Consider the following 22351-nt stretch of genomic DNA (forward strand, 5'->3'; position numbering starts at 1 on the left):
TGGAGCGCGGGGCCATCTGTCACAGCCGGTGGCTGCCAGCACCGAGCCCAAGCTCCATCCTGTGACCGAGGCTCCCGCAGCTTCCCCTGCCCCAGGGGCCTCTGTCTGCCCAGCACAGAGCTGAGAATGCCCCTTGCTCTGTGCCAGGCTCTGCGTCAGGGAAGGATCATCCCCAGCGTGCCAACATCCCGTGTTCGTTAGCCAGGACACAGGATGGCACCTCTTTGTCCGTTGGGGGCTGGAGCTGTGCCCAGCTCTGCTGTGTGGGTACGTGTGGAGCAGGCTGGGCTCCAGGGCTGAGCAGTGCCGGGCATCAGCCCCCCTCTCCTTTATGTAACCACAGCGATAATCCTCTGCAGCTGGGGCTGTGCTCCCGGGAAGGAATAATCCTGCCGTGCGATCCTCAGCCTTGCTCAGATTAACAGTCCATGGACAGGAGTGGCTCAGCTGCCAGCCCCGCTCCTGGTGCCCCTGCCAGCCCACAGGGCCAGCCCCATTCCAGAGGCCTTTTTGTCCCTCCCAGGGTGTGGGTGGCACGGCAGTAAGGCCTGAGTGCCAGCTCAGCCGCGTCAGGCTGGTGCTGCCCCTCGGAGCAAGCCGATCGGCGGGCGCTGGCTGTGCCATGGGCACGCGTGTCTGGGGGCTGCTCCCCTGCCGGTGTGCACCCTGGCTGGCTGCTGCAGGCACGGGAGGATGTCACTTCCAGCCCGGAGAACAGCTCACAACCCAGCCTGGAGAAACGGGCAGCACTTTGTGCTCCTCCCACCCTGCCTCCCTGGCCCCCCTCCCCAAAAAGCACGGGAGCCAGCAGCGTTTCCCGGGGGGTTTTACTGTCTCGTGTCGGGGTGGGGCGGGAGCAGGGGGTGACCCCGCACCAGGCCGGCTGGGTGCGGCTTCCCCGAGGGACAGCAGGGAGTGGGGATGTGAGCGGGGGCTGCGGCGGGGTCAGCCTGGCTCGGGGGGCCTGGGGGGATATGGCTTCTCTCCTCCAGTGCTACTGCCGGCAGGGTCCTGCGGCGTGGCTGCGTGTGCTGGGTCATGGCGCTCCCGAACTGCCGGGGGCCGCGGCTCTCAGCTCTCCTCCTCGGGGACGGGGGCGGTGGAGGGGCTCCTGCTCCTCTCGTCGGCATCGCCCGCGGGCAGCAGCAGGGCCGGGCTGGGGCTGGAATGCCGCTGCTTGCGCATGAACGGGAACACCCTGAGGGCAGAACGGGGTCAGAACCGGCGGGGACCACCCCAGGTGGGCCCCAGGGGACGGCCCCTGCCCTCACCGCTTCTTGGTCTCCGGCGGAATGATGGCCTCGGCCAGGAGGTTCTTGTAGAGGTCCGACTTGAGGAAGCGTGGGTAGGAGTCCTGGGCGAGCAGAGACGTCAGGGTCCTGCCCAGCCCTGCCCGACCCAGCCCCGCCCTCACCCACCTTCTTCATCAGCATGTAGATGTGCATCTGGGCATCGTCCATCACGTAGCGATGGGGCGTCTTGATGCCCTCCAGGGTTCTCTCCATCGTCTTGCTGTCGATGTTCACCCAGCGCGTGGCCCCGGGAGCCAGGAACTGCCTGGGCAGTCACGGACGGTGGTGAGCCCGGCCCTGCCCTGGGGCAGAGCAGCGCGATGGCCTGGCCACCCCCAAACCCTTCCTCCCAAACCCACTGGCACTCACTGATAGATGGAGTCCACGATCTCGGCGATGCGGGACTGCTCCCCGTAGCGCAGCTCCTCACACGCCTCCCAGAAGCTCAGGTTCTCAGCTGGGGAGGGGGACATGGTGCTGGGAATGGGGACACTGGGCACCCCTCATGGGCAACCCCCAAAGGCCAGCATGGCTGGGCATGTGTCCCCGTGAGACAGAGCCGCTGGGGCAGGGACACTGGGGCAGATGAGCTGGGAGGTACTGGGATGTGGTGGTGGGCTGAGGAATGGCAGGACACACTAATGGGTTGGGTTGGTGGTGTTGGGATTGGGCAGTAGATTAGGCACTACTGGGGCATGGTGGGTTTGGTGATGTTGGGATTGGGCAGTGGATTGGGCACTACTGGGGCATGGTGGGTTTGGCGGTGCTGGGTCAGAGTGGTGTGTCTGGGGTGCCAAGGCAGAGGTGTTTCAGAGCTGGGGCTGGGCCCCCTCACCACTGAACTCCTTCTTGAGGAATTCCAGGAGCTGTGCCCGGCCCAGGGGGTCGTTGATGAGCTCACTGAAGTTGAAGCCCCAGCGCTCCACGCGCAGCTTTGTGGGGGTTGTCACTCTGTGGGTGACAGCGGCATTGGGGCTGGCAGCCCATGGCAGCCTACATGATCCCACAGACCCCAGAACCCTTTCCTGCAGATTGGGGTTCTGGGGGGGCTGGGCCTGGGGCACTTACGTGGGGGCATTCATGGCCCAGTACGTGGTGTCATCCGTGATCCAGGGGTTGCTGGGCAGGCAGCCAGACATGATGGGGTCGTGGGGCACATACTGCTCGTTGAACTTGATGTACCTGCCAGGAGTGGTGGCTGGAGGAGACCAGGGCCACCAACCCCAGCCACCGTGGGGACATGATGGGGACATGGTGGGGATGTGCCTGAGCTGTGCAGAGCCTCAGCTCCACTCCCTGCTGAGGGCTGGGGTGCAGTGGTGCCAGCACCAGCTGCTGGGATGTGGGTGCCCCTGTCACCCTGACAGGGACCCAGCCCGTGGTTGGGGCAGCTGCTGCCACTCACCCCTCAAGGCAGATGGAGGACTTCACCCTGGTCCTGGCCATGGCCTTCCTGCAGTACTCGATCTGGGCCAGGCGCAGGGGAGATGTTGGGGTGCCTGGCAGCTCGTGCCCCCCAGGAGCTGCCCCCACCCTTCACCCCACTCACCTCTCGCTTGTAGTAATCCATGTTCTTGGTCTGCAAGAGACGCACGGGGCTGGGTGAGGGCACGGTGGGGCCAGGGCATTGTCCTGCCACCACCACCCTGGACAATCCAGGCACCCAGTCCCCCACCCTGGGACTCTGTATCCCATCCCTGTGGCCTCCAGCCTCATTTCCCCAGCCCTCCTGGCTCAGCCAGCACAGCCCATGGAATGAACCCTGGCTTCCCCCCCTCTGCACCCCGCTGTGACACCAGCCCCAGGTTAGTGACACTTACGTGGGCAGAGGACACGGCACACGGCGCAGAGAAGAGAAAGTGGGTGGTTAGTGAGGACAGCCTGGGGATGCTGGGGCAGCATTAGTGGGGTCACAACACAAGGAAGGGCTTGGTGGCTGCTGCTGGCACCCCAGGGTGCCGGGGCTCCCTGCAGCACAGCTGCCCTGCAGGGATCAGAGGTGCTGGCACAGGGGGTGCTGGGTGCGAGGACAAACACACGGACCCTCCATGCTCGGGGTGGGGAACACACAGATGTTAGCAGAGCTGGGGCTCACCCCTCACCCCAAAATGTGGGCACAGCCTGGGGTGAGATGGATGGGCACCCACTGGGGCAGCTCTTCCCCCCAGCACAGGCACTGGGTGTGTCCCGTGCCCGCCGGCAGCCCCAGGGGTGCCTGGACACCCCCACTCACCAGCTGGACACGGGTGGTGTGGCAGTTCCTGCGCTCGGGACCCTGCTCCAGCACGTTAGGGGCTCCTGGCTGCAAGGACAGCATCATGCTGGGGGCATCCCCTGCACCTCAGCCCCGCTGCTCAGGCCGGGGCCCTGCGTGGCGCCAGGGCTGCACCCTCCAGCCCGACCCCCCCGCGCCGCGCTCACCGGGGGCCGGTTGACGAGCCAGTAGGCCTGTTCCTGGCAGTCGATGACGATGCGGTCGCCCTTGCGCCGCTGCTTGGCTGCCCTGGCCGTGCAGAGGCAGCGGGGAGGTGCTGGCACCCTGCCTGCCCGGCACCCAGGGGTGCTGCGTCCCGGCCGCTCCCCGGGGCGCAGCGGTGCCGGCCGTGCCCGCACTCACCGGAGCTGCTCCCGTGCCTGCATCACCACGAAGTCCCACGTGTGGTTGATCCGCTTGTGCAGGAGGTTGTAGTTGTCCTGGGGAGCGACAGGAAGGCGCGGTGCGGCACCTGTCCCCTCTCCCGGCTCCGGCTCCTGCTGCCGCTCCAGCGCAGGGACAGCCGCGTCCCCCGCCACGGGCGAGCACCCGCGCTCCCAGCTCACCGCAGGTGTGGGGAGGGCACCGCTCACCTTCTCGTGCTCGATCAGATCCCCCTGCTTGCGGATGTTCTTCTTGGCCAGGTAAATGGCTGCAAGAGAAGCGGCGGCGCTCAGGGGGGCTGCGAGGGCTCGCAGCCCGTGCCGGTGCCAGCCGCACGGCGGCACCTACCGTAGTCCAGCTCCGTGGCCGGCCACTTGGTGCTGGTCCAGAAATAGGGGGTCTGCGGGGGAGGAAGAGGCTGAGGAGCCTGCCACGGGGTGCCACGGTGCCCAGGCGGGGCAGCCCCGGCCTTTGGGCCGCGCCGTGCCCCGGGGCGGCGCTACCTGGAAGCGGTAGGGCGACTCATCGGCCCGCAGCACCAGGCTGCGCGGGTCTTTGAGCGGGTAGATGTAGCCGTGCTTCACGATGAGGTTGCCGAGGTGCAGCGACTCTGCGGGATGGGATTGGGGGCTGCGTGGAGGCTCGGCAGCCCCGGTTGTCCCGCCGGTGCCAGCTGCCTGTGCCAGGGCACTCACCCTCCTCGGAGATGCCGTACTTCTGGATGAGCCACTCCACGATGTCGTTCCCTAGGGACGGAGGCTGCGTTAGTGGGGTGCAGCGGGGTTCCCCAGACTGGACATGGGGGGATTCTCCGCTGGGGCACCTGGCACGGCGCGGCAGTGCCAGGGGTCACGCAGGGTGACGGGGACCCTGCCAAGGACGAGCGAGCGCCCGCCCCGCGCGGCCGATGCATAATTGATCCCAGCTGCAGCGCTGAGCGCCGGGGTGCGGGAGAGGAGCGGCGCGGGGCCGGAGGGGGGCCGCTGCCGCAGGGCTGGGGACACCCGGGGAGCTCCCACACGCCTTCCCCACGCGCCTCGCGGGGACCCCATCGCGGGGACCCACCTGTCATGGCGTGGGGGATGACGGTGATGAGCAAGCGCTGGTTCCTCATCTTGATGCCCATGTCGGGGTCCTGCATGCTGACGATCATCCGCTCCATCTGCCGGGCAAAAACCGCTGCGCTCAGCCCCGCGACGGGCCTGGACACAACCCGGGTCCCCTCGCTGTGACCCCGGCACCCTGTGACCTGGACACAGTCTGGCTCCTCACAACCCGACACGGGCAGCCCGTGCACAGCCTGGAGACAACCTGGAACTCCGCGGAGCCCCAGGGCACCTTGTGCCCAGCCTAGGGACAGCCTGACATGCCACAGCCTGACCGAGGCACCCAACGAGAGTGCGATGCTGGAGCTGCAGACACTTATCCTCCTGGCATCCCTGGCCCGGGGAACCCCGGTTTTGGGGAGTGAGCTCTGCCGAGGCTCTGGCAGCACCCCAGCCCGGCGTGGGTGAGCAGAGCACGCAGCTCCGGGGCGCTGCCCGTGGGTATTCCCTCGTGGGGCGGTTCCCGGTGCCCCGCGGCGGCGCCGGGGCCGGGGTGGTGCCCGCTGTCCCGCGTACGCTGGGCGGTGCTGGTCCCCGGCGATCCCACGCCCGCGCCGCCGGCGGGCCCCGAAGCTCCCGTAACCCAGTGCAGCGTCAGTGTCCGGTCCCCACGGTCCCCGCGCCCCGTCCCCGGTCCACACAGTGCCGCTGCCCGAGTCTGCACAGTCCCTGCGCCCAGTCTCCGGTCCACACGCTGCCGGTGTCCGGTGCCCTCGGTACCCCCACCCCGCGATGCCGGTGCCCGATCCCCACAGTCCCTGCCCCGGGTGCCCGCGGCGCCCGCTCCCCGCGTTGGCGGTGCCCCGTTTCCGCCGTGCAAGTGCCGGCCCCGGCGCGGGGCCCCCCCTCCCCGCGGGGGCGCCTGCCGGTGCCAGTGTCGCTCACCTTGCGCAGACAGGGCATCTGGAGGCGGGGGGTGCCGGCCGCGGGGGCCGCCGATGGTCATCGCGGGTGCGCGCCCCGCTCCGCGCCTCTCCGCCCGGGCCCGCCCCGGCCCCGCCCGGCCCCGCCCCGCTGCCCCCCCCGCGGCTGCCGCCGCCTGCCCCGGGTGCCCCGAACCCCGGCCCCGACCCCCGGGGCCGATCTGCCCCCTGCCCGTGGGACCCCCGGCACCCCTCGGCCCCCCCCCCCGCCCCCCCAGCCTCCCGGGGCCGGGGGGAGCCCGGGCTGGGCCGGTGCCCGGGAGAGGGACCCGCACCGCCGTGGCTGCTGGATGGCGGCGCGGGCAGGGGGCAGGGTGCGGGCGGCGCAGTGAGGGCACGGGAAGGATGCTCGCGGGATGCGGGCAGGGTGGACAGCGTGCCGGCAGCGTGCGGGGCTGCGGGCAGCGCGGTCATGGTGCGGGCGCTGTGAACAAGGAGCTGGCCAGGATGCGAGCGGTGCGGCCATGGCGTGGGCAGTGCCCTGAGGGTACCGAGAGGATGCTCCTGGGATGCAGGCAGTGCACTGAGGGTACCGAGAGGATGCTCGCGGGATGCAGGCAGTGCACTGAGGGTACCGAGAGGATGCTCGCGGGATGCAGGCAGTGCACTGAGGGTACCGAGAGGATGCTCGCGGGATGCAGGCAGTGCCCTGAGGGTACAGAGAGGATGCTCCGGGGAGGCACGCAGTGCCCTGAGGGTACAGAGAGGATGCTCCGGGGAGGCACGCAGTGCCCTGAGGGTACAGGCAGGAGGCTCGCGGGGTGCAGGCAGTGCACTGAGGGTACAGGCAGGAGGCTCGCGGGGTGCAGGCAGTGCCCTGAGGGTACAGGCAGGAGGCTCGCGGGGTGCGGGCAGCGCGGGGCGGGCGCGCCCGGCGATGAGCTCACTGCAGTCTCGCCGCCCACGAGCGGCGGGGCTGGAGCCGCCGAGGGGCGGGGGCGGGCGGGGGCGGGCAGCGGAGCCGCCGCGTCTGCGGGAGCCGCCGCCGCCCCGCCGGGCCGCGCCGGGCAGCGCCGGGAAGCGCAGCGGGGAGCGCTCGGGAGCAGCCGGCACCGCCGAGCGCGGCGGCAGCGAGCGGGAGGAGCCGCCGGCACCGGCAGAGCCGCGCCCCCGGGCCCCCCCCCAGCGGCCGCCCCGCCCGGCCCCGGGGGCGGCGGGCCCGGCACGGCCCGGCCATGCTCGGCCTGGACGTGTGCGAGGCCGGCGGGCAGCTGCTGGAGCTGCTCTGGCTGGCGCTGTGCTACCGAGGTGAGCGGCGGCGGCCGGGGGGCAGCGCCCGGGGGCGGCGGGGGGCATTGCCCCGGGGAGGGAGGGCGAGCATCGCTCCGAGTTCCCAGTAAGTGAGCATCCCTGGGGCGCCCGGTGCATCCACGAGTGAGCAGCATCCCGGGCCCGGGGGAACTGGAGCGTCTCACGGGGGAGATCCCCGCTGTCCCCCTGCCACCTCGCAGCCTGTGGCACCTGGAGCGTGCCCCCCTGCCCTGCCACCCGCGGGCAGCCAGCGAGTCGCGAGGTGGGTGCATCCCTGGGCTGGGAGTGCCCGCATGCCGCCGTGACAGCCGATGGCCAGAGGGGCAGCAGGGCCACTGCTGCGTCCCCATCACTGCCACTGCCCTGGGGACCCATATCTTGGCTGGATTGACCCAAACTTCTGGCCCTGCGGCCCCCCCGGCTGAGAGCAGGCAGTGTCCTCTGCCCCATGCTGTATTCCCAGCGTGTCCCCAGGGATGGAGTTCCGGGGCTTTGGGGAGCTCAGTGCTTGCAGTCACAAGAGTGGGGTGGTGATGCAGTGGGCAGGGAGAGTCAGGGACGGTGGGGACATCACCCATGCTTGTGGTGCCCCTGGTGCCCCCCAGCAGTCTGGCAGCACCAGAGCCACCGGAGCCACCATCCCAGTGGTGCCTCTTTGCCCCGCAGCTGCTGGTGGTTTGGGTTTTGGGGTGGGAGATGGGGCTGGAGGTTGCCCAGCGGGGTTGGAGGGGCTGCAGGGCAGTGACAAGGGTTTCTCCGGGTGACACGAAGGGGCCCGGGGGGCTGGAGGAGCCTGCAAGCGCCCCCCAGACCGAGCCCACCGTGCAGGCACCAGCTCGCCTTGCTCCATGACCGTGCGGAATTCAGCCGGCGGCAGCACCTCTGGTCTCAGCTGTGCCACCAGGCCCCGGGGACACCGAGCCTGGCAGCCTTCCCACGGCTCCGAGCAGGGGAGCAGCTTGGCCTCCCCACGGGGATTTCCCGTGTCACAGCCCAGCCACCCCCTGCCCACCAGTGCCTTCGTGTCGGGGGCAGGGGGTGTCCCCCGGGGTGTCCCCGGAGCTGCCACTGCCTGTCCCCCGCAGACATCATGGCTGACAAGGAGGGGGTGACGCTATCGCTGGAGGAGGAGGAGGAGGATGCCGACGTGGCCCTGGCGTACAAGACGCCGGAGAAGAAGAGCCTGCGGGAGATCCAGGAGCTGGACCCAGGGGACGAGAGCCTGCGGAAGTACAAGCAGGCACTGCTGGGTGCCATCCCTGCTGCCGTGGGTAAGGCTGCGGCTGCAGGCGGGTTTGGGCACCGCGGCATCCCGGCAGCCCAGCCGGGGGATGCAGCCTCAGCGGGCTCGGGGAGCTCGGGCGTGCTCGAGCAGCGAGAGTCCCGTGGGGCATCCCCGGCAGGGAGGGCACATCCCAGCTGGAATCGCCCGTGGGTGTTGCCTGTGCCCCCCACCCGCGCAGAGACCCCGGCATTCCCTGCCGACAGAGTGCCGGTGCCCGGGGACCCCAGTTGCCGTGGTTACGGGATCACCGCCGCAGTTTCCATAGGAACGGCTACAGGGAACCGGGAAATTCATGGGGATGACTGAGAGGAGCGAACGGCGGGGGCGGGGGGGAGGAACACCGGGGTAGCACGGGTGCCGGTGACCAGACGGTGCCCCCCGCTGCCCATGGCCCCCAGAGGCTCCCCCGCCCCAGGCTGGTGCTGGTCTGCATGGGGGTCCCTGGGGAGCTCCACGGGCCCAGCACCCAGCGTCCATCCATGGATGCATTGAGGAGGGTGCAAACTGAGGGGGGGAGAGTTGCAAAGCAGTGGGGGGCGTGAGGGGTGCACCGTGGTACGTGTGAAAGCTGGGGCCGTGCAGGTTGGGCTGGTGGGGTGAATGAGACCAGTGCCCACCTCAGGGGCTGTGTTGGCTGCACGTGCTGCATCCTCCTCCTCTGCTTCCCCTTGTTCTGCTCCTGAGCCAGGGAATGGTACCCTCTGGGAAATACCCGTGTCTGGGTCCTTTAAACGTGATCTTACCCCAAAAGGCACTGCTGCCACTGTGGAGTGACCTGAGATGCACCTGCTCTCCTGTGCCCTGCCTGGCGCTCACCTGCTTTAACACCCCCACCACGGACACCGTGGCCCTTCCCGCCGCTACAGGGCCACGGGCAGCCCCTCGGCTCGCTGGGATGGAGGTGGTGGTGGACTGGGCATGGTGGGTAAGGTCTGGGCCCTGCTGCTTGTCCCTAGATGCCAGCGTGCCCAACGTGCAGGTGACAAAGCTGACACTGATGTGCGAGCAGGCGCCAGGGCCCATCACCATGGACCTGACAGGTGAGCCCTGGGGACACCTGGGGGACGAGGAGGAGGAGGAGTGGGGGGAGGAGGAAGGGGTACGGGGCTGATGGACTACCTGCCTGTGCAGGAGACCTGGAGGAGCTGAGAGGCCGGGCCTTTGTGCTGAAGGAAGGGGTGGACTACAGAGTGAAGGTGTCCTTCAAGGTGAGGGGAGCGCGTGGTGCCCTGAGCCCTCTGGCTGGGCATGGCCCTGCTGCCCTCACACCACGGGGTCCCCACCCTAAGGGGTCCTTGTTACCCTGGGACCCTGCCCTGCAGGGTCCCTCTTGCCACCCATGGGTCCCTGCCTGTCCCAGGCTCTCTGCCTTGGCACATCTGCTTCCACCCTTTACCCCTGAGGTCCGTGCCCCTCTGGGAGTCTCTGCCCACCCCGAGTTCCCTCCTGGGTCACTGCCACCCTGGGGCTCCTTGCTGCCCACGTGACTGTCACCCCAGGGTTCCTGCCACCCCAGAATCCTTGCTTCTCCCAGAGATCCCAGCAATGCTGCCTATCCAAGGGTTTCCTAGAGAACCCCGCCCCTCCTGAGGGGGATCCCTGCCATCTCTGAGTCCCTGCCCCTCTTGGAGTTACCTGCCAGCCTGGAGTCCTGCCACCTTTGTTGATGCTGCATCCTGACAAAGGGCTGGATCCTGGAAGAGGTGGATGTCAGGATGCCAGGGATCCCCACGCCATGGGGCAGTCCCCAAGTCCCCCCTGCCTTGTGCCCGCAGGTGAACAGGGAGATCGTCTGCGGGCTGCGGTGCCTGCACCTCACCTACCGCCGGGGCCGGCCCGGTGAGTGGGGCTGGGGGCTGGGGGCCGGGGCTGGGGGCTCCCACGCCACCCCGGCCCCGCTCACCCGTCCCTCCTCTCCCCTCCTCGCCCAGTGGATCGCGACGTTTTCATGGTGGGCAGCTACGCGCCGCGGGCCGAGGAGTACGAGGTGGTGACGCCGGCGGAGGAGGCGCCGCGGGGATGGCTGGCACGGGGCTCCTACCGCGTCCGCTCCCTCGTCACCGACGACGACAAGACGGAGCACCTCTCCTGGGAGTGGGGCCTGTGCATAAAGAAGGCTTGGGAGGACTGAGCCCGGCCCCGCAGCCCGGCTCCCCCCGCCCGCTCGGGGACGAGGAGCCGCCGTCCCGGGGAGCCCTGGCCGGCCCCGCCGCGCTTCCCCAGTCGCGTGGAGGGTTGAGGGGGGTCCCTTAGCGAGTGAGAGCCCGTGGTCGTGGTCTTCGCAACCAAAGTTATTTTTAATTGCTCTTTTTTTTTAAATATCGACGCCCGCCTGGTCCTCACGGCGTCCCCATCGCTGGGGCCGGGGCTGTGACCCTGCCGCGGCGGTGCCGTGTCCGGCCCCCGCCCGGTCGCAGGCTGCGCTCTTCCATCGCCATTAAACCCTACAGACTGGTCTCTTACTGGTGTGTCTGTGTCCCCACCGCCTATGCCTGTCCCCCTGCCCCTTGTTCCCCGCGGCCCTGTCCCGGTCCCGCTGGCGGGGCCAGGTCTCCCTGCGGCGACGAGCGTCTGGAAAACGGCCACCTGGTCCCGCTGCCTTATCGGCCGGGCCGGGCAGCCAGTAGCGGAGGGCCACGAGCCCCAGGGGACCGGCACAACCCGCCCCCAGGTCCCTTATCTTCGTCCTCCTCCCTGGACAACATCTTCAGCGCCGGCACCATGCGCGGCTGCGGGTCCCGGCTGGTTTGGCTGCTGGTGCTGTCACTGGCCTGGCTGGGCCCGGCTTTGGGGGGCGACGATGAGGATGAAGAGGTGATAGAAGAGGAGGAAAAGGAGAAGAAAGAGGATGAAGTGCTCTCAGATGAGATCAAGGAGGAGGACAATGTCCTGGTGCTCCATGAGCACAACTTTGCCCGCGCCCTGAGTGAGCACCAGCTGCTGCTGGTGGAGTTCTGTGAGTGCCCTCGGCGCGGGCAGGGCTGTGGGCAGGGCAGATGTGGGGTAGGGAATATTGGCAGGGGCAGGGCAGATGTGGGGTAGGGAATATTGGCAGGGGCAGGGCAGATGTGGGGTAGGGAATATTGGCAGGGGGGAGCGGCTGTGGCTGAGTGTGGGCAGAACACGTACATGGACACAGGCACAGCAGGGCGCAGGACACGAGGGACGGTAGGTGGGGTGGGCAGGGGCAAGGCTGTGGGACAGAGGGGCAAGAGCACAGACCATGTGACAGCATGGGATGGGGACAGACACGCGGAGCAGGGACACAGGCAGAGCATGGGTGAGGGGTGCGTAGCACGGGCGTGGGACACGAGACAGGGACACATGGCGTGGGTGTGGGGCAGGGGCACAAGCTGGGGCCCAGTGGGCTCACACAGCCTTTGGGATGTCCCCACACCTGTCCCCATTATCAAGGCTGTCCCCTACCCACAGACGCGCCATGGTGTGGGCACTGCCAGCAGCTGGCTCCCGCCTTTGCCCAGGCAGCCACTGAGCTGAGGAACGAGTCCAGCCCAGCCCGGCTGGGCAAGGTGGATGCCACGGCACAGACAGCCCTGGCCAATGAATTTGGCATCACCTCCTACCCTACGCTCAAGCTCTTCCGTGATGGCAACCGCACCCACCCCCTGGAATACACCGGTAGGGCTGTGGCACCACACAGTGTCCCTGGCACCTGTCGAGGGGGACACTGCCATGGGGCTGGGGCGGGTGGCAGGGGCTGATGGTCGACAGTGACACTGTCCTCGTGTGGGTCACAGGGTGGTGATGGTGAGAGGGGTGGCAATGTCCTGGTGGTGATAATGGACAGGTGACAGTGTGATGTATGAGGTTATGATGGCAGACGGTGCCACGGTGCTGGTGGCGGGTGGCTGAGGTTGGTGGCACAGGAAGGGGTGGCAGCCTGGAGAGGGGTGTCAGGTGACGTCTGTGTGCCAGGCCGCAAGGACAGCCAGGGCATCGTGCGCTGGATGCAGCGCCGGGCTGGCCCCAGCGCCACGCTGCTGCAGGACACCGACACCACCGCAGCCTTCATCAACTCCCAGGACCTGGTGGTCATCGGCTTCTTCAAGGTGGGCTGGGCCAGGTTGGGGCTGGGCACAGCCATGGCTGTGGCCGTGGCACTCACGGGTGGCTGTGCAGGACCTGAGGGGGGAGGCAGCCCAGGCGTTCTTCGAGGTAGCTGCCGAGATGGTGGACCTGACGTTCGGCGTGGCAGAGGCAGCTGAGCTCTTCCAGGCGTACGGGCTGTCAGCTGACACCGTCTGCCTGTTCAAGAAGGTGAGGGGGTGGCAGGGGAGTGGTGGGGCCATCCTGTCCTCCCCTCAGCCCTCACAGGCCCCTGCCCTGGCAGTTTGATGAGAAACAGACAAACTTCCCTGTGGACCCGGCACGGGGGCTGGACACGGCCGAGCTCACGCGGCTGCTCCGCGTCCACAGCCTGCAGCTGGTGATGGAGTTCACCAACGAGGTACAGCCCTGCCCCAGCCCTGCCGCTGTCCCCTGAGGGCCACGGCTGCCCTGCCCTCATTCTCCTCCTCTTCCCCAGACATCCAACCAGATCTTCAGTGCCAAGATCCCCCATCACATGCTGCTCTTCCTCAACAAGTCCTCACCGGAGCAGCTGTCGCTGCGGGACAGCTTCAGGGCAGCTGCCAGTGGCTTCCGTGGTGAGGTGAGGTGACCCCATGGAAGGGACATAGAGGGTGGCTTTGGGACTCCGCAGCCTCAGTGTCCCCCGTTTCCCTGCCCAGGTGCTCTTCGTGGTGGTGGATGTAACCGGCCATGGCGCCGATGTCCTGCCCTTCTTTGGCATGACTGCTGCTGATGCCCCCACCCTGCGCCTGGTCAAGATGCAGAACAACCGCAAATACCAGATGGAGCAGGACAACTTCTCGGATTCGGCCATTCGCACCTTCATCCAGGCGGTGCTGGACGGCAAGGTGAAGGTGAGGGCTGCAGCACGGTGCCAGCCAGCACCGGTGGATTCTGCCCTCCGGTGAGAGATGGGCTGCTCAGAAGCCTAAGGATGATGGATGTCTGTGTGGGGAACAGCAGGGATGTTTGCCGATACTCCTGCTGCCAGGCTTGAGGATCTGGGGATGGTTGGGGGGGCAGCAGACTGCTGCCATGGAGACACGCAGAGCTGGGATGGCAGCAGAGGGGAAGATTGGTCCCAAAGGAGCACAGGAACACACCCCTGCCCCAGCCTGCACTGTGCCCCACGGGCCTCTGGCATGCTCAGCCCAGGCTGTGGCTGTCCTGACTGTCCCCACAGCCTCACCTGCTGAGTGCAGAGCCCCCTGAGGACTGGGACACGCGGCCCGTTAAAGTCCTGGTGGGGAAGACCTTCGAGCAGGTGGCATTCGATGAGACCAAGAACGTCTTTGTCAAGTTCTGTAAGTGCCACCCATGTCCCTCCCTGAGCTCTGCCGTGGGGCTCAGCCGCTCCACGACAGCCCCAGCCCTGTCCCAGGCCCCTGCTCAATGTGCCCGCCCCGCAGACGCGCCGTGGTGTCCCCACTGCCAGGCCATGGCGGCCGCCTGGGAGGAGCTGGCCGAGCGCTACAAGGACCGCGAGGACATCGTCATCGCCGAGATGGACTCCACGGCCAACGAGCTGGAGAACATCACCATCCACGGCTACCCCACCCTGCACTACTTCCCCGCGGGGCCGGGCAGGAAGGTACGTGTGGGCACTTGTGGGGTCACCAGCACCTGGGGGACAGTGGCACGCTCAGTGCCTTCCACTCCCATGGCGCCAGATGGTTGAATATAAGAGCACCCGAGATGTGGAAACCTTCTCCAAGTTCCTGGAAAACGGGGGGACACTGCCTGAGGAGCCTCCGGTGAGTGGGGTCAGGGGACAGTCCCCCTGCCCAGGGCCGGGGGATGGATCCTGCAGGATGGGGACAGGGACAGGGTCAGGCAGGGAGTGTGTGTCCATCCATGCCTCGCTGCTGCCTTCTCCAGGTGACCAAGACCCCTGGGAACAGCACGGGCAAGGAGGACCCGAGCGCGCCGTGGACGGATGAATCCCGGGACGAGTTGTGAGCCCTGTCCTACTCAGGCATGTGCTATAAACCACCTGGAAACAATGTGGGCTCCAGTCTGTGTCTGCGTCTCCATGTGTTGGGAGCACCCACCTGTCTAGGGGACACACCAGAGCCTCTGTCTCCCTGGGGCAGCTGTGCCATAGCACTGATCCTGGCAACCCTGCAACGGCACCAGGTGGCCAAGGAGCTCTCCATGCTCTCCCTCGTGCTGCACTGGTGGGGTTCAGGTGATGGGGGACCAGCTGGGGTCTCTCCTTCATGACATACCAGAGCCAGGCAATCCCCAGGAGCTGCTGTCACAGCCAAGGCAGGCAACATGGGGTTCTACCAGCATGTAAGCCTGGCTCGTAGCCTCTGGCAACTCCAGCACTGTCCCCTCTCTGCTGAGCCGTTCCTTCAGGGGCAACACGCTGGTCCTGTTGGGCCAGGATGTGCTCAGCCACCCCTCCAGGGAGCCCAGAGCAGCCCTAGTCCCACCCTCTGCCTTTCACCAATCCTGCCCCATCCTCTGTCCATCGCAGAGGCTGCTGAGGGCCTTGGCCTGCTCCACAGGGAAGGAAAAAAAGCAGCAGGCAGTGGGATGTGGGGTTTTATTTCATTTTATCCAAGTACCTTTCAAAAGATCATTGTACAAGTCAGCACATGAGAATGCAGAGGAAATGCCGGGGCTGCACGGCCACTGTACATATTTACAGGGACCCCCCGAAAAAAAGGGGGGGACGGAAATCCCGGGCACGCCAACAACCTCACCAGACACACCACCATCAGAGCTTCAAAAAACGGAGTAAAACCCCTCATGACACTGTTCCCGGGCTGAAAACAGTTGCAGATTTTGCTGGACTTCACACAGTGTTCTAGGCAAGTCCAGCCCCGTGTTTAAAGGCACTCGGTGACATGTACAACAGGCACAGCCCAGCCCGGTGTGCTCCATCACTGCTGGGGCTGGGCATGGCTCTGAGCAGGGCCAGCGCCACCCTGGACCCCCGGGCTTTGGGGCCACCCCTGGGTGGGTGGGCAAGGCCTCCCTAAAGGAGCTGGCACAGAGCCTTGGCTGTGCTGGAGCAGCAGGGCCTGGGCTGGGCTAGGACAGGATGGGGGGAGCACCGGCACAGCCCCAGCTTCCTTGCAGCCGAGTAAGCCCAGGAGGCTTCCCAGGGCTGCCTGCTGGCCCTGCACGAGCCACAAACTGGCATTGACCACCCCCCTGGTGCAGTGCCCTCCTGCTGCCTCCCCTGAGACACAGAAGCTGACAAAAGATGCAGGACTTATAAAAAGACATATTTTGTCTTCAGCTTTAATGTCTGCTTCCCCATTATGGCTCTCCTAAGAGCCCTGCCTAAAGCCAGAGCTTGGCCCAGGGGTCTGGGCATGTCTGCACCAGGCACACAGGAGCCAGCACTCAGCAGAACTGCAGCACCCTCCTGGGAAGCAATCCCTTCTCCATGGGGACACACAGGAGTGTGCAAGCTGTGGGATGCCAGCACCCAGCCTGCCACCCTGGCTCTGAGCTGCTCCTTGCTCTGGGGGAAGCCCCCAGCCCCAACAGGCACTGACCCTTCTATCCCCTGGGGATTTACTCGGTTGCAAGGAAGCTCAGGAGGAGAAAAAAAGACCCATCCTACCACGTCCAGCAGCTGAGCCTGCCGAGGAGGCCACAGACGACTCCTTCCAAATGGCTCAATGATCTTCACAGCCCCTTTGGAGCAGGGTCACCCCTTCCATGCTGGTGGGGTGAGGGCAGCTCTATGCCATGGTGCTCCAGAGCCATCCATGCCGGGGGAAGGGGGCAGGGTGCCGGGAAAGCGCGGAGCAGCCGGAGTCTGATGGATGGCTGTACACTTTGGGTGAGTTCTGCAGTACCTGTATGTTTTACATTTACATAAGAGCACTGTGACATTGGAAATATTTTCCTTTTATTACAATATATCAAAAATATGCAGCTTTAGTAAACAAGGTCATATTACACTTTCTAATGCACTGTACAATGCTACATTACACTTATATTCGGTATGGAGAGGGAGCCCAGGCTCCCACTGGCAGGTTTGTGGGGTGAAAGGGCATCCACTGGCATCCTGGAGCTTGCCCAGATCCGTGCTGGAAGGCGGAGCTGCCGCCCTCTGCCCTGGGCTCGCCTGGTGCCCATGGTGGCAGTGTCCGCCCCAGGCCTTCTCCTCCGGTCCCAGAGTCCTTCACAGTCCTGTCCTCTCTGCCCTGGAGCCTAATCAATCTTCTCCACCTTCCCAATGATCTTCTCTTCAAAGATGGGCAGGATGGTGTCGTCCTCCCGCACCTCCTCAAAGACCACACCACAGTCGAACTCGTCGCTCACTTTCTTAAAGTAATACCTGAAAAAACAGAAATGTGGAAGGGGGAGAGGGAAAAAAAAGCAGGTGAATGGTCATAGGGCACCATGATTGCCAACCCTGGGTGCAGCCCTTCTGTGGCTCTGAGCTCGTGGAGCACAGGAATCTACTCCCCCAGACACGGAGGGAACTGAGGCCACACTCCCGCCCCTGCCCTCAACAGTGACCACAAAAAGTGGTCAGGATCCATGTTAGCATGGTCAGGAGCTCCAGCCCTGAATCCAAGACCATTCACAGCTCTCCCAAAAGCAGTGGCCGAGGCACTTGTGTTGGTGGAGCATTTCTAGGCAGGCTTTCCAATGGAAGCTCCTACTTGGAGGTGGGAACTTGGAGAGCTCCACGCCCCATGTCTGATCGCTTTAGGACTCTGGCAGGACCCAGCCTTCCTGCCCTCACCAAAGAGACCTTTGGGAGGAGCAAAAACAGCTCTGAATTTAAAGGGTTCCCACAGCATCACCAAGCACTGCACCTTCCCAGGAACCCGCAGGGCAGCTCAGCAGCTCCTGTTGGAAGTGCAAACCACGATGCAGGACATTTCTGCTGCAAAACCCAACCTCCCTCTCCCCTGCTAACCAGCCTCCTCCCCAGCCCAGGCGCGCTGGCCATGCTGCCACATCCCCAGCACAGCACGCCCCGAGGAAGCCCTCCTGACCCACCTGCACCCACCCTCCCCTTCGCAGGGACAACGCCGCTGTGTCCCGGCAGTGGCATCTGCCAGGGGTCACCAACAGCTGCAGGCAGGCAGGGAGCAGCCCTTACCTGTAGTTCCCTTTCTTGGTCAGCAGCTCCTTGAACTGTCCCAGCGTCACCACGCGGCCCTTGACGAGGGTGCGGTAGGGGATGGGCTCCCCGCAGAAGTAATACGCCACCACGATGTTCTCGCAGGGCTGCGCCGCGCCGCTGCCCGGCCTCTTCTGGGGCTTCAACCTGCTGGGCACACACACGAGGGACCTGCTCAGGGCCAGCCCAGGGGGCTCACAACCATCCTGCTGGGTACCGGGCAGGCTGCTGGGTGAGAGGAGCGGCTCAGGGCCCCCCTGGGCTGGTGGGAATGCAGTGCAGTCCCTGAGCACTGCCTGCTCCCACCAGCAGCTCTCTGGGCACGCAGACACACACCAAGATTGGTCAAGGAGCACTTGGAAAGGCTGAAAGAAGCCAGGACAAAGCTACAAGGAGGGTGCAGGTTCTAACTCAGTCCCCTTGTGCTGTCTCCAGGCTTTGAGAGGGTACGGCCCCCCCTCACAGCAGGGTTTGGGGAGTCACAGGCAGAGCACCCCAGGCCAAGGCAGCAGAGCCAGGCCACCACCATCTCCATCACCATCTCACCATGCTCCTGGTGCCCACCAGCACACAGGGCTGGAGCACCATCCCATAGGGCATGATCATGCAGACAGTGCCCAGACTGCGTGGGATTATTGTCACCATGGCCAGAACAGCCCAGCAGGACTTTCCAGTGGTCCACATCTGCAGGCAGGATGTTCCTGCACCCCACAGCTCCCCTGGGCACCTCTCCCAGGGTACATGGAGGTCTGAGGGGATGGAGCTACCAGCATGGCATGTGCTGGAGACTCTGCTGCCTGCCCTGTCCATGCAGGGTGCCAAGGCAGCTGCCATCCCCCAAACCTCAGTGACTTTACACCTCCTGTGTTTTCAAAATGTTGGTCTGGTCTTTGCTTCCAGCCCACACACCAGGAGACACAGCTAATGTGGTGCCATCGCTACACTGAAACTGTCAGCCCAGCCCTCATCCCATTTTCAGAGACAGACAAAAGCAGCAATAATTCAGCTCAGGATACTTTGCCCTTCTGCAGAGCCTTTCATCTGGGGTGCCGAAAACGCTGCACAAACATTGGAGCAGCCTACGCAAATTGGTACCTTGGCATGCGTGGTCTGAGCCAGAGGCAGCCTTCCCTTTCAAAGTCACATAAAACACATTTGGCAGCTTTAAAAAAAATATTTTAAAAGCACACTGGATAAAAAAGGATGATTTTGTATTTACATGACTGGAAAGTTGCTGTAAAAACCATAGAATCTGCCAGGCACATGAGGTAATCGCAGTTTTGGAAATGACTCTGACCTTAACCTTTAAACAGTGGCTGGCGGGCAGAGCACCTTTTCATGGTGTGCCCACATAAACACTGGCACTGCAAACCAACACCAGACACAGCCTTTCCACCTCTTCCTACAGGCATGAGAGGTCTAAAGTTCAGCTGAACAATCTTCCGGGTGCCTGCTCTGCCTGTGAGACCTTTGCAGAAGATGCAGCATTCTGAGAGGCAAGGGTCTGCTCCTGGTGCCAGCAGAGCTCTCGGAGCCTCTCCCATCCCTCTATCAAAATACAGGATGCCCTTTAGCTAGAAAAACATTAAGGAATTGAGTCATCCTTGGAAAAAAAAATATAAGGCATTTAAAGGAAAAATGGGTCATAAATTCAGGCAAATTCTGTGAGTCCTGCGAGCCAGAAGTTAATTGAAGGGGTTTGGAAAACCTCAAAGTCCCTAAGCTTCTCTTAATCCTGGTAGAGACAAGTCATGACTAAGAGAGGGCTGCTGTGTGCCTGGGGACCTGGGGACACGGCGATGAGCCTGGCGCAGGAGCAGAGCTGCTTCCTCAGGGCTGCTGCTCTCCTTTGCCTGGGGAGATGGAGAGGACACCCCTGAGCTCTGCTGTAACAGAAGCAACAGGGGGACTGTGCCAGTGGCTGGAACTGTCCTTCCTCCTGCTGTGCACTTCACACCTGAAAGGCCATTCCTGAATGTACTCAGCCTGACTCCAGTGAGATGTGCCCTGAAAATGATGCCTGAAACGATGCCCCAAAATTGACAGACAAAGAAGGGAGACTGACCAGCCTTCAGTTCCCTAAGCCTTCCTCCTTACCCTTTTTGAAAATGGGGGCTATGCTTTCTCTTTTCCACTCAGTGGGAACTTGTCCAGACTGCCATGACTTCTCAAATATTATGGACAGTGGCTCAGACACTTCCTCCACCAGTGCCCTCAGGCCCTGTGGATGGATTTCATCAGGCCCCATGAACTTGTGCATCTTCAGGTTCTTTAGATGGCCTCAAATCTCATCTTCTCCTACTGTGGGTGGTTCTTTTTCCTCCCAGTCCCTGCCTTTGTCTGTGACTCAGGTGCTGTGGCTGGAGCACTCAGTGCTGAAGCCCAAACCAGAAAAGCCATTGAGTATCCCAGCCTTGTGCATGCCCCAGGTAACCAGCTCTCCCATTTCCTCCCAGACAGAGCACACATTTTCCCCAGTCTTCCTTTTATCACCAATGTACCAAGAGAAGATTTTCCTGTTGCTTTAATTCCATCAGCTGAACTCACACACCCCCCAAACTGCAGCCATAGACCTCTAGCAGGCTGAAGCAGAGCTGATGAATATGGAATCACTGACAATGTAATTTTCCAAGAGCTCCCCTAAGGAGAGTGAAACAACACAACTGTCTCCGCTTTCGTCATTGCCAAGAGATCTCCTGAGACTTCGGCTTGCACATAGAGGCCATCAGACCGACTCTGAGCCCTGCCTCATTAAATCTGCCACCTGCACCCATCTCCTGGGTGTCAGTGTGACCCAGAAATACTGCCAGGGACCACGCCCTGCCCCTTCTGAGATCACCTCCCATTGCTGTGTTTGTCACAAGCACAAAATACCATCCAGCAGGGAAACAGCAGCACTCATCCTCCTCACTGCATCTGCATCCCAGTCCTGCCCCACAGCTGTGCATCCCAGCAGTGCTGGGACAGGGAACCCACTTCTGGTTTGCAGCACCAATCCAATCTTGCTGTAATGTAAAGGTGTTCAGCTTGCTCCAACTCAACCCTGGGGCTGGAGAGCTCTGGAAAGCCCACAATGCACCCAGCAGATGTTACCTCAGCGGGTGTCCCAGCCACTGGTTCTGCTCCTCTTCCAATCCTGGGCCAATACAATTAATTCCAAAGTGATTTCATCCTAAATGTTCTCCCTGCTTGCAAAAAATCCTTTCTCTGAGGAGCTGGTATTAATTACCACAATCCAGCTGTGAAATGTGAGACTGAGCTACAGGAAATGGCTCAAAACCTGTCTGTCCATGGAAAAACCTGATAGTCACTGGCACACCAATGCTGGGCACTGGTGTGCTGCTGGATCTGCAGGTCATTAGCACTGGATGGTCAATCCTGAATTGCTTGCAGCCAGATTGCTATCTCAGAGATCAGGGTCATTCCAAAGGCTGTGAAATAGGGAGAGAAATGCTTTTTCTGGAAGAATATTTACAATTCCCAGCACAGTCACTGCAGGTGCCTCGTTGATTTACAGTGGGGCAGTGCTGGGGTGGGAGCAGGGCTGTTGGCAGGGGGCAGTTTGGTGGGGAAGGCCACTGCTGGGAGGGCTGTGCCAGAGGGGAGTGGCTGCAGAGCTGGATCACCGTGCTGGCAAGGCCAGTCTGGCTGTAGAAAGCTGGCACCGTGTGCTCTCCACCCACAGCCAGCTCAACTGGAGCCTCAAGGACACCTCTGGGCTCACCTCCACCTCTCTGTGCTTCCCCAAGGCTATTGACAAACCTGGGACACTGGCTCCAATTTCCCAGAGCTCTTCAAAGCTCCTGACTGAAAGAAATGGTGTTTTCATGGGAGCCCCTCTCCCAGTTTCAACTTTGTTCTCACTGAGCTGTGGGATCTATTTCAAGGTGGGCTCCTGCGCTAACCAGAGCAGGAGCTTTCTAAAAACTGCCAGCTCAGGTGTGCTGCAGCTGTAGCAGCCACTCCTACCAAAATCCAGCACAGACATTTCAACATCCATAAATCCTTGGCTCCCTAGGGACCACTGCATCCATTTTTGCCTGCCACTGGACACAGACACATTTGCTTTTCACAAGCAGTTCCCCACTGGTGAATTCACCCTGGTTTTCCAGGCATGGGGCAGGGCTGGGGGATCGCTGCATCACTGGGAGAAGAGCCAGACCTCATGGAGAGGCAGTGGAATCAGGGCAGCCCAGCACTGGGACTGCTCAGCCCATCCTGCTGCTGGCATGCCTGGCATTTACCACACACCATGGGCTTCCTCTGTAAGCCACTCCCATAATGCAGGCCAAATTAGTGTCAGAATATTAATTGCATAGCCCAGGCTGCTGTTTTCAAAGTGTGTACAGACATTTCTGGGGAAGGTGCATGAATTTAGTACAACTATAAAAGACTCTACTAATAAACCCTATCCAATTACACACGCCAAAGGTAGATCACATAAACTTGGCTTAAGCTGGCTTGGGAAAGCCCTCTAATTACCTGGCCTTCAATCAATGCTCTGCCATGAATACACAGAAATCTGCTACATGGTCACTGCAAGCAAAAATAACTGGAGCCTGTCAATTCAGAGCTTCTTTTTAAAATTGCATTTGTGTTTCTACGACTCAGACCGCAGAGTGTCAAGTTTTCAGAGGACAGCTGGAGAGCTGTGAAAGGT

At 63.3% G+C, this 22351-nt stretch overlaps 4 protein-coding genes across 10 annotated transcripts in view; 2 read left to right on the forward strand and 2 right to left on the reverse strand.

Moving 5' to 3' along the window:
• Window positions 1-626: 626 nt before the first annotated feature.
• RGS11 (regulator of G protein signaling 11) lies at window positions 627-6031 on the reverse strand. 3 transcript variants are annotated; one of them, XM_038151813.1, is made up of 17 exons: window positions 5553-5898; window positions 4996-5092; window positions 4626-4676; window positions 4434-4540; window positions 4279-4330; window positions 4140-4198; window positions 3910-3986; window positions 3714-3795; window positions 3526-3594; window positions 2842-2871; window positions 2698-2759; window positions 2361-2474; window positions 2128-2243; window positions 1662-1749; window positions 1419-1557; window positions 1272-1354; window positions 627-1198 (listed from the first exon to the last, which is right to left on the reverse strand). In XM_038151813.1, the coding sequence occupies exons 2-17, from the start codon at window positions 5090-5092 to the stop codon at window positions 1072-1074; spliced, it is 1353 nt and encodes a 450-aa protein (XP_038007741.1). In that variant the 5' UTR covers window positions 5553-5898; the 3' UTR covers window positions 627-1071. The 3 variants fall into 3 exon arrangements, with proteins under 3 accessions (XP_038007741.1, XP_038007738.1, XP_038007740.1); XM_038151810.1 differs by lacking the exon at window positions 5553-5898 and adding an exon at window positions 5922-6031 and having other exon boundaries at window positions 628-1198; XM_038151812.1 differs by lacking the exon at window positions 5553-5898 and adding an exon at window positions 5922-6031 and having other exon boundaries at window positions 629-1198; window positions 2842-2865.
• An 869-nt stretch (window positions 6032-6900) lies between these two features.
• On the forward strand, window positions 6901-10957 carry ARHGDIG (Rho GDP dissociation inhibitor gamma). The gene is made up of 6 exons (XM_038150972.1): window positions 6901-7207; window positions 8296-8481; window positions 9452-9535; window positions 9627-9703; window positions 10271-10334; window positions 10427-10957. Exons 1-6 carry the CDS (start codon window positions 7135-7137, stop codon window positions 10624-10626), a joined length of 684 nt encoding a protein of 227 aa, XP_038006900.1. The 5' UTR covers window positions 6901-7134; the 3' UTR covers window positions 10627-10957.
• PDIA2 (protein disulfide isomerase family A member 2) lies at window positions 10957-14590 on the forward strand. Its single transcript, XM_038150971.1, has 11 exons — window positions 10957-11451; window positions 11928-12134; window positions 12432-12565; window positions 12636-12773; window positions 12847-12963; window positions 13042-13167; window positions 13247-13441; window positions 13771-13891; window positions 13997-14178; window positions 14258-14341; window positions 14466-14590. Exons 1-11 carry the CDS (start codon window positions 11217-11219, stop codon window positions 14544-14546), a joined length of 1620 nt encoding a protein of 539 aa, XP_038006899.1. The 5' UTR covers window positions 10957-11216; the 3' UTR covers window positions 14547-14590.
• A 534-nt stretch (window positions 14591-15124) lies between these two features.
• The window catches only part of AXIN1 (axin 1), an 83120-nt gene continuing 75893 nt past the window's right edge, over window positions 15125-22351 (reverse strand). For 4 of the 5 annotated variants that reach the window (XM_038150966.1, XM_038150967.1, XM_038150965.1 and 1 more), the window contains 2 exons: window positions 17671-17841; window positions 15125-16893 (listed from right to left, as the gene is read on the reverse strand). In XM_038150966.1, the coding sequence (XP_038006894.1) occupies window positions 16767-16893; window positions 17671-17841 (298 nt within the window). In that variant the 3' untranslated portion in view covers window positions 15125-16766. The remainder of the gene's footprint in view (window positions 16894-17670; window positions 17842-22351) is intronic. The other variant, XM_038150969.1, reaches the window with a different exon arrangement.

The sequence above is a fragment of the Motacilla alba genome, chromosome 14 (assembly GCF_015832195.1).
Source record: "Motacilla alba alba isolate MOTALB_02 chromosome 14, Motacilla_alba_V1.0_pri, whole genome shotgun sequence".
Lineage (NCBI taxonomy): Eukaryota > Metazoa > Chordata > Aves > Passeriformes > Motacillidae > Motacilla > Motacilla alba.